The 16,573-nt window shown below is 39.7% G+C and overlaps 1 protein-coding gene across 1 annotated transcript in view; it reads left to right on the top strand.

Annotated features, from left to right (window-relative positions):
* Positions 1-16,573, top strand: part of LOC131977480 (phosphatidylinositol 4,5-bisphosphate 3-kinase catalytic subunit alpha isoform-like) — a 31,411-nt gene that overhangs the window by 2,142 nt on the left and 12,696 nt on the right. Inside the window, exons 3-13 of the mRNA XM_059340805.1 lie at positions 1,155-1,261; positions 1,649-1,817; positions 2,446-2,572; positions 3,071-3,280; positions 3,672-3,766; positions 3,885-4,040; positions 7,821-8,066; positions 8,574-8,659; positions 9,243-9,348; positions 11,516-11,668; positions 11,850-11,984. Coding sequence (XP_059196788.1) covers positions 1,206-1,261; positions 1,649-1,817; positions 2,446-2,572; positions 3,071-3,280; positions 3,672-3,766; positions 3,885-4,040; positions 7,821-8,066; positions 8,574-8,659; positions 9,243-9,348; positions 11,516-11,668; positions 11,850-11,984 — 1,539 coding nt within the window. The 5' untranslated portion in view covers positions 1,155-1,205. The remainder of the gene's footprint in view (positions 1-1,154; positions 1,262-1,648; positions 1,818-2,445; positions 2,573-3,070; positions 3,281-3,671; positions 3,767-3,884; positions 4,041-7,820; positions 8,067-8,573; positions 8,660-9,242; positions 9,349-11,515; positions 11,669-11,849; positions 11,985-16,573) is intronic.

The following is a 16,573-nucleotide window of genomic DNA, read 5'->3' as shown; positions in this document are numbered from 1 at the left end:
ATCAAAATGTTTCAGTAGTGTTGTTGAGTCATTTGGTAACCAGTTATGAGTTCTTATATAATTTGATCATGTTATCTCCAGGAATGTTTGCCTTTATCTAGTCCTATAAGTGCTGGCTTTATTTTCATAATGTTGTAATACTGATTAGTCAAAGTGAGGAAACTCCAAGAAAATGCCAGTACAATGCTGTCCTGTCTGTATTCTAGATTATCAATTGTGGCTATTTTTGCTTAAAATATCATGTTGTACCTTGGATGTATAGACAGTTAATATAATACAAACAGAGTAGATTTCACAATTGCAAGGAAGAAGAAGAACAAGGGCAACAAAACACTAATGTAATGAGTGAAAGATGGATATGGGCCTGATGAATGATGATATTAATAACATTTGGTTTTATTCTCATCCTGTTGCATTTCTGAGAGTTGTTTGTGGCCGTAAATTGGCTAAAGGTTAAATTAAGGCATGTTGTAATTTCTGAAGAGCCCACACAAACACATACTTTCCCATCACTGTGGCACAATCTGTTGCAGCTGAGTCACTGTGTTGTTTTTGTGTTTGTGAGTGTCATGAGCAGTCTGTCTAAAATTCATGTGTCAATGATGAGACCATGCTATTTCGTATTCCATGACAGAGAATAGAATGAGCAAATGGTGACTGGTATAAATACAACTACAGCCAGTAAGAACTTAGTATTCACAAATTAAATAACATGTCCATGACATTATTTGGACAGCACAGTAAGGAGTATACAAAAATACGCTTTACCATGTTTTTCATATGATCTATTTATTTATCGTGTTACCAGAAAACATATTATAGTGATATAAATCATTATTGAGGTATGAAATGATCTATATCGGGATAGAAGGTTTTGGCAATAATGCAAAGCCCTTAGTCGCAAGGCACATAGCAAAGTTGTTCAGTTGGCAACACTTTAGGGTGCATCTTCATCAGTTTGGATCACCTTGAAAGTTTAGCAGGTGCACCTTTGAACAATGTGTTTCAGTTTCAAAACAAGTTGGTCAAACATTCTCATTCTGAACAGAAGCATCAAGTATGTAACAAACAAACCCTGCTAGGTTTTGTTGCATTAAGTTGAACAGGACTTTCAACCTGTTGCTTTACATTATGAAATTGTTGTTATCTTTCAGGTTGTGCCCTACAGCTTAACTCTGTGACTGAGCTGGGAGACAGAGAGGAAGATGCCTCCCAGGCCGTCTTCAGGGGAGCTATGGGGCATCCACTTGATGCCGCCAAGGTATAACCTACTGGATCCTTTTGTTGTTTAAATGCATGTTGTACTTTTTTTTTTTTCTAGGGGGGGGGGGTACACATGCCTCGGCAATTACAGCTGCATCGCAATACATTAGAATATCATGCAAAAGTCCATTTCAAGTATTTCAAGTCAAATAGCCCCAACCTACTAATTTCATGTGTACCACAAATATAAAAATATCTCCAAAGTTCATGCCCATATGTTTATTAAATTAGGTAATAATTTAGGGATTGTTGTCAGAATGTTTTTTGTTTATATATACTTTATTGCATATGAAGAAACTCCTAACAGTGTAACATGCCCAAAGAGAGCAAGTAAATGATTAAGTGAGACGTCAACATATTATTATAACACTGAGCATGTCTGCAGGATCCTGGTGGACTGCCTGCTGCCTAATGGGATGATTCTGACCCTGGAGTGTCTCCGTGAGGCCACGCTCATCACCATCAAACATGAGCTGTTTAAGGAGGCCAGGAAATATCCCCTCCATCACCTCCTGCAGGAGGAGACGTCCTATATCTTTGTCAGTGTTACACAGGTAAGAACAATCTCACAATCTCAATTTAAATTTCTGGCTTGCAGAGGTGTCCATCTAAATGAGTAAACACCATGGAAATTTTTGATGGAAAGACCCCAGAAAAGCTGTTTGTAAAGGTGAACAGTAATTTTTCTCAAGCTGCTGTAGGTGCTAAACTTATTAACTTGAATTTATTGACTGAACTTATCAAACCCTGCCTCCACGTTTTGTTCAATAGAGGCTCTTGAAATCAGTAGTTCACATCTCGCTTGCCTCTCAACAAAACCAAGCACATGATTCCACAAAGGGCCGTGTGGCTGCAGGTTTTCGTTCCAACCAAGCAGCAGCACACCAGACTTGACTCAGTTAATCAACTGATCTCAGTCTTCAGACAGTTGATTGGTCAAACTGTGTGTTTTGCTTGGTTGAAATGAAAACCTGCAGCCACACGGCCCTTTGTGGAATAGTTTGGACATGCCTTAGAGAGTGCTTCTCTGTGCTTAAAAACACACCACTGCACTCTTCCAAAACAACAATTCTACACCTGCAGGATGGCTGTCAGCTGTTGCATAAATTCACCATCGGTTTTCATGGAAAAGGAAAGTGGAAATGTTTGAACAAAGCCTCTGTTTTTTTTTCTTGCCTGCAGGAAGCAGAGCGGGAGGAGTTCTATGATGAGACCCGGAGGCTGTGTGATCTTCGACTCTTCCAGCCTTTCCTCAAGGTCATTGAACCAGTTGGCAACAGAGAGGAAAAGATCCTCAACAGAGAGATTGGTGAGAGGCTTTACTCTTCTGAAAACACTAGTTTGTTAAAAAAAAGAAAGAAAAAAGTCGGTTAAAATATAGTTTGGAAAATGACTGATCCTGAATATATTTTCTTGTTCAGTTAAACAAGAACAATTTTTGCTTCAGAGTAGCAAAATAGTTATTTTAAGCAATTTATTGTTTAATTTGCTAGATACTTTATAGTTGCTTTTTTGAATAAATGGGAAAGACTATACCTTTATTGAGTTAAAGTGTCTATACATTACTAAAATGTGTATATTGTTAAGTTGGGAATTAAAGAACTCACCGAAGCTATGTTGATAGGTTAATTTTGAGCTTGATGTAATATGCAGAAATCATGTACTAAAGCTACTTACATTTATTTTGTATAGTTTCAGGAACCTTTAGCAGAGAGATGAGGAAAAGTTTATGTTACTGTATCTCTAAACAGACCAATCTAGCCAAAATGGCCTGAACAAACACACATTCTGCTTTCCGTTCTCTCAGGTTTTGCCATTGGTATGCCTGTGTGTGAGTTCGACCTTGTGAAGGACCCTGAGGTTCAGGACTTCAGGAGAAACATCCTGAATGTTTGTAAAGACTCTGTGGAGCTGAGAGATGCCAGCGGGCCCCACAGTAGAGCGCTGTATGTTTACCCACCCAATGTAGAATCCACACAGGAACTTCCCAAACACATCTATAGCAAACTGGACAAAGGTAGGCTAAACAGCTTTAGTCTATTTCTTCAGTGGACAATCTAGCTGGTTTCACAGGAAAAGAGAAACAAAGGAAATACTAAATTATTTATTTTGATAAAATAAAGCAATAAATCAAGCGTAACAGGGGGCAAGAAGTGAACATGTTTGCCTCTCATCAATACTCAGTTGCTCCTTGCCAGCCTTAAAAATGGATATGACCTACAGATTGAGCAGACCATTCAATTAATTGATTGAGGTGCTATTACTGTGAAGCTCAATACAATACGCTCAGACCTCAGAATAATTAAATGTGGGTGGTTATTGTTTGTGGGTTACTGCTGGAGTAAAATTTGATTTATTGATTCTTTTTTTCTTAGCTTTCTCTTTTCTCTGTCCGTCTCTTTCTTTAGGTCAGATTATTGTTGTGATTTGGGTGATTGTTTCTCCAAACAATGACAAACAAAAGTATACACTGAAGATAAACCACGACTGTGTGCCTGAACAGGTGAGATGAGTATGTACTAAAATGAAAAGACAATGAATCAGTCATCATGAGCCGTTTTGGTTTTTTAAATTCAGCATTCAATTTAATTGACGGGTGTCTAATACATTTTGTCCTGTAGGTGATTGCAGAGGCCATTCGCAAGAAGACACGCAGCATGCTCTTGTCCCCAGAGCAGCTGAAGATGTGTGTCCAGGAATATCAGGGTAAATACATCCTCAAAGTTTGTGGCTGTGATGAGTACCTGCTGGAAAAGTACCCTATCAGCCAGTATAAGGTAAGAAACACAAGGGTACCAATCTATTAAAAATGTATACATGAAAATGTAAACCTTAAATGATAATAGAGAGCATGAAGAAATATTTAAATTATTATTAATATTGATTGAATATTTTCCATTGGCAGCACTTTTTATGTATATTTTTTTTAAATCTCTGGTAGAATCTGTGTATGTTTTAGTATTATGATACTATGGTATGGTATTATTAATATTCCTTGGGTATGATTCTTGTTTCCTGTAGCTGTTTTACCTATGTTGAATGCCTTTACGTATGCTGAATGTGCTTTACGGATTCAGCCCATTCTAATGTTCCTACAATGTGGGACAATAAAGTGAATCTTGAATATAAGTCAATGGTGCTGGCTGCGATGATTGAAGAGTTGAAACAACTTTAATGACTTCAAGACAAAAAGTAGATGGCATAGTTCGGGGATGTCTGCACAGAAACCCATAAAACTATAAATCTGTATCAGGACATAGTCAAAGATGGAGCCATTTAATTATTAATTCATAATCCATAACCATTTATCCTAACTATGGTTGCAGGGGGGGCTGGCAGCAATCTCAGCTGACATTAGGCGAGTGGCGGGGTAATTTCCCCCTAATGGATATTGCGGATAGAAGGAATACCTTATATTATCTACAATTCTACAATGTTATTTAGCAGACGCTTTTATCCAAAACGACGTACAAATGAGAGTTAATACAACACAAGCAAGGATGAAGTCAAGAAACATAGCAAGAGTAAGTGCCGTGGGTTAAGTTTGAGTCCATTAGGACTCAAGTGCTTTATAGGTCGCAAGAGCGGTCAGTGCGATACTTGTCATAGTCGTCAGTGTAGATCAAGAGTGAAGGTGTTCAATAAAGAGTAGGGTCTTCAGTCTCTTCTTAAAGATTGAGAAGGACTCAGCGGAACGGATGGAGTTTAGAAGTTGGTTCCACCACCGGGGCTCTACAGAGGAGAAGAGTCTGGTTTGAGACGCAGAGGCCTTCAGCGGTGGAGGAGCCAGACGTCTTTCACTCGAGCAGCGTAGTGGACGGGAGGGTTTGTGGACCTGAACAAAGGAGTTTAGATAAGAAGGGGCTGTGGCGGTTGCTATTTTGTAGGCAAGAGACAAGGCTTTGAATTTGATGCGGGCTGTGACCGGGAGCCAGTGCAGAGAGATGAGGAGCGGAGTGACATGTGCTCTCCTGGGCTGGTTGAAGACCAGACACGCAGCCACGTTCTGGGTCACCCTGGAACCCTTCTTGCTGTGAGGTGCTAACAGGCATGTTTCCACTGAGTACTTTTTGGAAAGCGTCCTTTGAGTGTTGCGTGTGAGTGATTGGCTACGCCCATTAGTTAGTTCCCCGCAGCCTCTGTTCCCATACAGGTACTTTTGTAGCGGCTAACTAATGGAGTTCGTATGTGACGTCAATAGTTCTGCGACACTTGCGTGATAATTCAGCAACAATTTTGACCGTGATGTCAGTAATGTGACGCCGACAACAGACTGACGCGGCAAGTCCAAACAGTCGAGACATCAAATGAAAGAAGAGGAGATGGTTTCTGTGTTACTGTTCGTTGTGCTTGTACGCCTGGTCTTGGAGACTGTGCACCAGACAAGGATGTGAGCCACTGATGAGGAGATTGAAATAATAATAATTGTGGTTGTGTCAAGTTCTACCCACGTCATATCCTGCCTCAACCGTATCCAATCAGCGTCACCTACAAGTGCTGGTCAACGAATTAGAATAATTTGAAATAGTGCAATCATTAAATTCTTTGAATGCATTTTTTGTGCAGAAAGCAAATCAGGTGTTCACCGCACCTGTCCTACTCGTTAGACTAATCACAGAACTCGTTACCTGTAAAAAATTTGCTCAGCTGAGCTTTCCAAAAGGCCCATTTAGGCCATTTAACTGTGACACTGTTGTTTTATTGAATTAGAATAATGGAGAAACCGTTTCATTGAATTAGAATAATTTTTATTATAATTAGAATCATCACTTTCTCAGTATTTTGTGGCTGCCCCCTTGGCTTGTATGACTGCCTGAAGTCTCTGCGGCATCGATTTGACCAGCTTGTCGCAAGTTTCCGCACTCACAGCTTCCCAGGCAGTGGCGATGTTCTGCTTCAGTTGGTCCAGCGTAGTAGGCTTTCTGTCGCGAATTTTCCGCTTGACGATGGCCCAAAGGTTTTCAATGACATTGAGGTCAGGCGAGTTGGCCGGCCATGCCAAAACTTCAAGCTGTTTTTTAGTGAACCAATCTTTGGTCGACTTTGCCGCATGAGCCGGTGCAAGATCCTGTTGAAATTTGAAGTCTTCTTCGCCGAACTGTTCCTCAACAGTCGGAATCAGGAACGTTTCCAGAACATCTTGATATACGGCAGCATTGACAGTCTTCTTGAGGAAGCAGAGTTTCCCTACACCTCGAGCGGACATGCATCCCCAGACCATAACGCTCTGGGGAAACTTGACGGATCTTTTCACGCACTCGTGGTTGTAGGTTTCGCCACCACGACGCCAGACACGAGGACCTTGGTCACCGAAGGAGATGCAGAAGCGTGATTCGTCACTGAAGACCACTTTCTGCCAGTCTTCAGCAGTCCACTCGCCGTGTTCTTTGGCCCACTTCAGCCGTTTCGCCATTTGTTTCTTGTTCAGCATCGGTTTTACTGCTGGAACGCGAGATTTGAAGCCGAGTTCGCGCAGACGACGGTAAGTGGTTGATCTGGAGACGTCAGCGCCGGTCTGCTTGTTCCACAAGTCGGTGAGCTCGGAAGTGGACTTGAACCGGTTGCTGACTGCGATCTTTCTCAGCTGCTTGTTGTCGCGAGCAGAAGTTTTTCGGACGCCGGAACAGTTGGTGCGCTTGCTGCAGTTTTTCTTGAGAGCTTTGCAGACGGAAGACTGGCTGATGCCGAGCTGCTCAGCAATTTTAGTTTGGGTCAAGCCTTGTTGGCGAAGGGCTTGAATTTGAGCCACTATTCCGGTTGAGAGGTTGCGCTGCTTACCCATGATTGATTTTACAACTTAGAAATTCTACTCAACCCTGACTTTATACTGCACAGTGAACACTCTTCACAGAAAACAAAAATTCGAGCATTTATTCTAATTCAATGAAACGGTTTCTCCATTATTCTAATTCAATAAAACAACAGTGTCACAGTTAAATGGCCTAAATGGGCCTTTTGGAAAGCTCAGCTGAGCAAATTTTTTTACAGGTAACGAGTTCTGTCTCTAGATTAGTCTAACGAGTAGGACAGGTGCGGTGAACACCTGATTTGCTTTCTGCACAAAAAATGCATTCAAAGAATTTAATGATTGCACTATTTCAAATTATTCTAATTCGTTGACCAGCACTTGTAGTTAGCAGCGGCTCAGAAAAGTACCTACCTGAGGCAGGTGATGTTGCTCTCCCAAGTCACACACATAGCAGCTCACTAGAGGGAAAAGTACCTAATGGATACTAACTACTACACCACTGTGCCGCTCCTGATCCATTTCAGAACCTTTATTTATTGTAACTATTGAGACAATGTCAAAAACATTTTCTGATGCATGTGATAAGAGCCCATGTTCAGAGTCTGGAAAAACTCCATGTGAGCCAAATCAAAGTAGAAGATGCACAAAGTGTCACTGTTTCCTCCACAGTCACTCCTAGGCTGCTGGAAAATGGCCAGCAGATATCACTGGTTACACTTACGCACACTGTAACTCTAGCAGCTCTGTGTGCTTTCCTTCTAACCATCCTGCTTTGCGTCATTCCCTCTCTCTGTCTCTCTCCCTCTAGTATATCCGTAGTTGCATCATGCTGGCCAGGATGCCAAACCTGATGTTAATGGCTAAGGACAGCCTATACACTCAGTTGCCTACAGATAACTTTGTCATGCCGTCATACTCTCGACGCATCTCTACCGCAACGTCCTATATGAATGGCGAGGCAGCTGCCAAGTCGCTGTGGACCATCAACGGAACCCTGCGAATCCGAATCCTGTGTGCCACCTATGTTAACGTCAATATACGGGACATAGACAAGGTGGGGATGCACAGTGTTCACATGAACTAGTGTCTGTGTTCATCAGTCAGATTAAACAGAGCCTTGGCTTTAATGCTCTACTCTTACATGGATGGTAGGAGAAGTTCTTTTTGAAGATTAATGAATAAAGATTTGCTTTTGAGCAACAGCAATTGGTTGTTATTTCAGTTGCATTGCATAGTGTCTGTGGAAACAAACACTCATTTTCTAGGTCTCATGTGAACAGACACCTTGAGGAAAGTAGCTCTGGTAGCTCATGTTGGTGTACTGTCATGTATCATTTGTGTTAATGCAACGCTTTACAAAACTGCCAGACTGCATTCCACTGGTATATAATGATTATTTAACGTGACAAGCTGTTACACACTATTACTGGTATACCTCTGAGATAAGTTGCCTTATAGGCACATTCCTTACACGTCTTGAAGTGAAGATATATCACAACTTTTTGTTGTTTTTCTACCTGCATATTTTATTTTGCTTATCTTGTTATTCTTTTATTTCTAGATATATGTGAGAACAGGCATTTACCATGGAGGTGAACAGATGTGTGACAATGTCAACACACAGAGAGTACCCTGCTCCAACCCCAGGTAACTGCACACCCTTCATTACAATTCCTTTTTTGTAAGACACCTTAATTACAACAATAACTTGGAAGAGCTTTTCGCTATACATTCCATAACAACTAAACACAGTAAGAATCCAGTAAAAAGTTAACCCAGTATCTGTTAGATTAATTAAATGCAATAAATAAATTGTGTTTCCCAAAAATGGAAATATATACTCCTATAATTCACTTTCTCTTTATTTCACAGTGCTTTGAACTATTTACACTGCTAATTTACTTTAAGTAGTCTAAGACAGGAGGGTAACGTTAACAGTTTAGTGCTGGTCAGTAACTCTAAACTGCTGTATTACATTACCATTAAACCCAAGTCTGGTCCACTCTTACACCTCTGGAGAAGTAAAAGGAATACTGTCTCTTTTATATAGGCCTGTTAAAACAATATTATCAAAATCATTTTGGTACAGAGGTATCTTTTTTGATGTGTTATTGTCTAAATTTTGTTTTCTGAAAGTATCTGCTCAACTCAGCCAAAACTTGAGATTGTTTCTGGCTTTTTTGTTGTGCCCTTAAATGATCACTTTATCTATTTCATTCTTTATCTACAGGTGGAACGAGTGGCTCACCTATGATATGTACATCCCAGACATACCCCGTGCTGCCAGACTCTGCCTCTCCATCTGCTCTGTCAAAGGCAGGAAGGGAGCCAAGGAGGTAGGAGACATATCGGTCAAGGAAATGTCTCCGCAGTGCAACTTAAATTGACAGGAAGTTTAACAAATTTGAGTGATTATTTAAAGAATCTATAACTGAGGTCATGTAGGCCAAAGGAAACTAATTGCCTGATCAAATACCAATACAAGTGCATCTCAATATATTAGAATATGGTGGAAAAGTCCATTTTCAGTAGTCAAAATAGCCCCAAACAAAGTATTGAGTGCATATAGATGGACATACTTTTCAGAGACCAACATTTCCATCTTAAACATACTTTTTAAATTAAAAAAAAAAATTTTTTTTAGACACTGAATTTTTGGTCTTCATTAAATTTAAGCCATAGTCATCATAATTAGAAGAAATTAAATAGATTACGACATGAAATGTTTCATTCTCTGTGTAATAGATCTATATAATGTGTTATTTCCACTTTTTGAATTGAATTACTGACATAAATACACTTTTGAGATGCACCTGTATTCTTTATTAGAGATTGATGGACATTTCTGCAGATGTCAAGGTCTTAAGATAGCAGAAAGCAGATTAGGTTCATGTGTCTAAATCTTTTAACACCGCCATGCTAAGCCATCCTGAAGGGACTTATATGTATAAGAGCCTGTGTGTGTGTGTGTGTGTGTCATGTGCTGGTGTTGGTATATGAACCTAGCCTACCCTGTGTGTAAGTCTGCCCCGAGTATATGTGTCCAAGGTGAATGGGAGCTGTGGTATCGTCTTTGGCTCTGTTTAATTACTAATCAGCCATGGGCACTGTGGTGGCAGAAAACATCAACAGAAACACAATCAACAGAAGGGACTTTTCCATTCATTCATGTTAGAATATGCTTCACTCATGTGTTTTACTCTGTTGAGAAACCATGTGGTGTACAGCAGCTGGTGTGTGTCTATGTTGGGGTTTTTTTTGCATTGGTTCTGACACACATAAGAGACACCCACACAGATTTTTCTTCAATTTCTCTCTGGTGGAAAAGCTGAAAGAGAGAGAGAGGTGTGTGTGTGTGAATGTGTGTGTAGTGTATCAATGAATGCCAGACATGGATATTGTAACAGACACCTGGGGTGAGCCCTATCCCGTGCTGCGCAGTGCTAGACTGAGGTCAGGTTAACGGATGCTCTTTCAAGCCCCACCTGAATGAAAGATAAACACTTCTCTACAGCAGCCTTTTGTTCCAGCACTTACTATAAATAGGTGCGTTTTGACTGGCTGTCTGCTTGTAACTCTGTCTGCCTCACCATTGCTGCCCCTTAGTGAAGAGTTACTCTGATGATCAAGATGTTATCTTTAACATTTCCTCAGCCAACTCAGCCTTTGCGAAGACTTACTTGGTAGCTGTGGTTGAAGGAGAACTGTAGTTTTAAAGCTTGTATGAGTACCTTTATATCTTATGATGAAACGGTGGTGCATTTTGCCAAGACCTTATGATTTTACTTTCCCTTGTGCCAAAACCAATTAACGCATGCACTTTTAAACATCAAATTTGGAGTTTAACCTCTTGAACACCTTGAGGATGTCTGTGTCTTTGGCGGACTTTCTTCTTTTAGTGGCTATAGCAGGCTCGTCTTTAATGCCGCAGTGATGATGTTGATATATGAAACAATAAGACCTAAGGAATCCATTGCTACCAACGGCTAAATTTTAGAGAGGGAAAAACTGGCAAGCCCATTTTCCTTTGAATGTAAAGGCTTCTGTGAGTACCCAAGAGTCTCCCTTTTACAGACATGCCCAGTTTATGCTAATCCTACACAGTTTTGGGCAAGAACCATGCAGTTTTTTTGCATAAATGTGTTACTTTCACATATTGTATTTGAATATTTCTGCATACTGGGGTCCCGAAACAGTCTTGGAATTGCATTGTGCATCGTGAAGGCAGTCAGTGCTGTAACAGCAACTTTTTCTGCAGGGTTTTCTGCCATTTAATCTGGCTTTCACTATTTCAGCAGACAGGCACGCTTATCTGCATTTGTTGAAAAGCTAATAGCAACATCTCTCTAAACCACTGACCTTGAAACCATAAAAAAACCATGAAAATAACTACCTGTTCTTTAATGAGATTTCCACACTTCAATTCCTAGAATATGTTAGTCAAGAGCCTTATTGATTCAAAATGATTCACCATTTGTTTGTGTCTACTCTCTTCCCCTTTAGGAGCACTGTCCACTAGCTTGGGGTAATATCAACTTGTTTGACTACACTCACACTCTGGTGGCCAACAAGATGGCTTTGAACCTCTGGCCTGTTCCTCACGGCCTTGAAGACCTCCTCAACCCCATAGGAGTCACTGGATCAAACCCTAATAAGGTATTCAACTTCAGCCTCTTGACTTAAAAACAATTTGCACTGCACACGCTTCATTTCCAATGGGAACTGTGCCTTAAATGAGGCATAAGAAAGGTTTTCATATCAAATTAAGAGTTTGACTGTTTTGTGAGAAACTGTAACTTATACAATGTGATGATATCCTTTTAATCTCGTTATCCAGGAAACCCCATGTCTGGAGCTAGAGTTTGACCACTTCAGCAGTTCAGTCAAATACCCAGATATGAATGCAGTAGAGGACCACGCAAACTGGACCATATCGAGGGAACTGGGGTTTAACTACAATCTCTCTGGACAGGTAATAACCTGCTTACCAGCCACCGCACAGTGTAAAGAAATGTCTGGTAAAGTCTCAAAGATGCATGTTTGATGTTGCATAAGCATAAGAGGCCTGGGCCATTTTTGTACTGCTGTGTGGAGTATGTTCTCCCCATGTCAGCGTGGGTTCTCTCCGGGTACTCCGGCTTTTTCTCACAGTCCAAAAACAAAAGCACATAGGTTTAATTGGTGACTCGAAATTGCCCTTAGGTGTGAATGAAAGCGTGATTGTCTGTCTCTATGTGTCAGCCCTGTGATAGTCTGGCGACCTGTCCAGGGTGTTCACCGCCTCTCGCCCAATGTCAACTGGGATCGGCTCCAGCCTCACGCTACCTGAATGCGGATAAGCAGTTAAGGATAATGACAGAACGATATTCTTTAGTTTCTTTCATGATTGAATATTTGATGATTTTGATAAGTAACAATGTTGCAAACATTGCATTGGCTGCGCAAATACCCTTGCAGCCCACCGGCTGTGTGAATGGTTGTCTGTCTCTGTGTGTCAGCCCTGTGATAGTCTGGTGACGTGTCCAGGGTGTTTCCCCCAGTTCTCGTCCAATGTCAGCTGGGATAGTCTCAAGCCCCCCTGCGACCCGAGTGCAGATAAGTGGTTAAGGATAATGAATGAATGAATAATGTATTGATTGTGAGTATGAAATTATGTGATAAAGATAAATATGTTAGTTACAGCATTAAGAAACATAATACGATACATCTTGACTGTCATATTCTATTAAAAAACAGGAGATTTATTTAGCATGTAACAGCTCATGCACTTTTAAAAAATATAGCGTGTACAAAGTTACGTATAGAACATGATGTAAGTTATTCATGAAGGTGTTTGAATTTCACCACTGATTAGATCCTTCTGTAGTGTAAGATATTCTGACATTGATTTATGAGGCCCTAATGCGAGGTGTGGTTGTGTCCTTGTCGAAGGTATTACATGTAATGACACAATCTCCTAAATTAGTTGTGATGGTCATGTGTTAGTAACGTGAACAGAAATGTGTAATTATAGTTAGGTCTTTCATTGAGTCTTTTGAGTATATATTTTATGTGTTTTAAGATGTATTCCTACAACAGACATACCACACAGCAGCGGCTGTTGGTTGGTTAAGTGTATGGTTCGATGTCAGAAGTAGTTTTTCCGTTTATTTCTGATATATTATTCATTGAAAGTGTCGCTGGAAGCTGTTATGTTCAGTTATTCATGATGGTGTTGGTGATGCCGTCTTTTCAGATTTGTCGATGATGTGTGGCATCATCCAACCATGACTTGTGTGTAGTTGGAGTTACTCTGCCATGTGAGAGGATGTGAACAGTGTGAGACGACGTGCTAAGTTATTCATGATTTCTGTGTGAGTGCCCAACTCAATATGTGGTGACGATGATATTATCCGACTTGCTGCTGACCAGAAAATGGTCTGATTTTATCTCAGGCATAATTAAAATCTAAATTGACATCATATTTGTAGAGATTATGATAGAAATATGACTTGGTTTGGTGAAGGAGCATGATTGGGCCAGGGGCATTTGAACTTTTCCTCAGATTCTGTTCTCCAAGCGAAGTAATGGCCAAAAGAAAGAAGCTCAAATCTCGTATTTTAGTGCATTGTCAGCCTCTGGCTAAAGCTTAATGTACACAGAATCTCTGTTGTTTTTCGTGTTTAAAACTTCTGTGTCGAACTTTTGTCTCCCCCTCTCTGGCAGTGAGAGTAATTACACAAAACCTGTCAAAGCGCGCTTATGACAAGCTCTGTGTTTTTCCTCGATCTTAATCGCTTTCCTTTCTGACTTTAATATTTCCTTATGAACACTGAGTTTCTTTTTTTTATGTGGAGTATCCATAGAAACTTTTCTTGGATGCTTTCTAGAATTCAAGCCATAGCTTCCACCATACTTTCAGCTGCTGTCTTACACAACACACATATCTGTTCACATTACTAACACATGACCATCACAACTCATTTAGCAGATTGTGTCATTACATTTAATACCTTCAACAAGGACACAACCACACCTCGCATTAGGGCCTCATGATTCATTGTCAGAATATCTCACGCTACAAAGGGATCTAATCAGTGGTGAAATTCAAACACCTTCATGAATAACTTACATCATGTTCTCTAAGTCACTTTGTACACGCTATATTTGTTAAAAGTGCGTAAAAAACTACTGCTACAGTGCAGTCTTTCCACTCTCTGCCCTCTTCTGGCTTGTTAACGTAAAATGCCTCACTTCTGGTGCGCCACTGTAGAAGTTGCCACAGACGCTAGACAGCACAATTTGTACACTCCAGTATACTGAGAAATACAGAGAGCTTTCCCACGTTAGGCTTAAGCATTGTGTCAACTTGTTTGGCCAGGACTTTCATATAATGGATGTTCATTTATGTCATGTTAAGTCCCTGGATTACAGCTTTAACAAGTATAAATACATGTTTGGAGCTCATTTAGATGTGGTCACAGCTGCTTTTTGACAACCTTCTGTTCTTTACTTTAGACCTTCTCTGCCATCACTTATTTTAAATGTCAGTATCGTCGATCTCACAGCACAGCTCCTGTTGTTATTCTGTGCAATGTTATTATTGTGAAATAATCTGCAGTTTGGTAATGACCACTGGTCCATTGTCTGACAACAGACACAGAAAAATATGTAAATGAGAATAACTATATCTTAAATTTGGCTGCATTGAAACATCCATCCATCTCCTTTATCTTTCTTACTAACTAAAAATATATTTTTTTAAAGTTATGAAGGCAGATTGGATAAATACAGTAACAAAGAAAATGTATCATTAGAATTTATACATTTCAAGCCCATTTCCAGGTAATACAGGCATTTAAATACATTCACAGATTAATTTCATGCTTCGGAGACTCTGGTAAAACCAGACCAGATGATGATTTGAACACAGCTTGAACACAGCTTATCATTTTGCTGACTATTAATGTAATTCCATACCCCAACGTTCCCTGATGGGACAATGCGGAGGAAGCTTGTAGTAATCTCAGTTCAATTTGTGTTTGTGATTTATAACTGAGGATAAACCAGAGCTGAGGTGGACATGGCTGAATAAATAACATTATAGTATAGGAGTTGAAATCTTGTAAATGACTACAGTAAACAGATTTTTAATGTGCCGTGTTGTAACAGATCCTTCAGATACTGATGGATACAAAAGAGCTGGACTGCTCAGTGCTGATTTATTTATGATGATAGCGTAATGCGGTGTATTAGACAATTCCTTTATCTGTAAAGTGAGTTGTTTGAGAAGCTTCCCTAACAATAATGGGTCTTAATGGATTACAGTCTAATGTCCAACCTATATTTGTTTCTCATAATGACTGCATGGTTGAATGTCCAGACAGGCAAATATAAGGATGTGATGCATGAAAAAAAAGTAACAAATGGAAGCTCTAACAATAAGCAACAAAGTAAGTAACACTGCTGGTTAGTGTACTTAACGAGGATGACAAAGGTTAACTGTATTTTTTATCAAGAGTAAAAGTAGGGATGGGCGTTTGGAAGAAACCTGTCAACTTGATTATCTGTACCCTTAACAATCAATAAATCAATTAACCGCTATGTTTTTATACATACTCCAATACGTATAAAAACATGCATACATGGGCAAAATAGAAAAAAATAATAATAATAAAAAAAAAAAAATATATATATATATATATAGTACTATCTATATATATATAGTACAATGCAAAAGCCTGTTCTGATAACAGACACTTCTGATAACTGTCCTTATTTTATAAGGACAAAAAGAGACTTCCTGTCGATCGTAAAACTAACTCAAGTGAGATTAATCTGTAAAGATAACGTCAAGGAGTTCAAGGTTTTATGTTTTGCCCCCGAAAAGGGATGAGGTTAGTTTTCACAGTAATCTTACCTATTTAAATGTGTTTTGTGTTTTAAATAGGTTTTGGACCAAATTAAACCTAGTAATTCATGCCAGTAAGGTTTGATACAGTAAGCTAGTTTTGCTCAAATTAATACTCTTGTATTTCTCTGTTTTATAATTGTTATTGCAACTTTCAGTTTGCAAACTGTAGCTTTATCCAACTTAATTCTCAGCTCATTGGCTTATTCACATATGGCTGCAGAACTGAACGCCCGGCCGTGTTTCAGTTCAGTGAGTACTGATACGCAGTCATAGATAAAAATTAAAATAAAAAAATACACAGATCGATTAAAAATTCCATGTGATCGACCAGATTCTTAACGACCATTATTTGATCATTAATTAATTATTCCCATCCATAAGTAAAAGTGGGGAGGAATCAGGGTGCCATACAGTAACTTGAAAAGCATGACATCCAGTAGATTCATTTAGTAGTGTTAGTAAATAATGATGCAGTGTTTGTTAGTACATTTTATTTCTATTGAGTTTTTTTCTCAATCAACTCTGGCTTGTGGCTCTTCTGTGTGGAGTTTGCATGTTCTGTTCATGTCAGCGTGGGTCCTCTCCGGGTCTGGCTTCCTCCTACAGTCCAAAGACGTGGGGAAATTGGTGACTCTAAGTTGCCATAGGAGTGAATGAGAGCATGAATG

This window comes from Centropristis striata, chromosome 9 (assembly GCF_030273125.1).
Source record: "Centropristis striata isolate RG_2023a ecotype Rhode Island chromosome 9, C.striata_1.0, whole genome shotgun sequence".
Lineage (NCBI taxonomy): Eukaryota > Metazoa > Chordata > Actinopteri > Perciformes > Serranidae > Centropristis > Centropristis striata.
The sequence above is the reverse complement of the archived record's forward strand: the minus strand, read 5'-3'. Positions and strand labels throughout refer to the sequence as shown.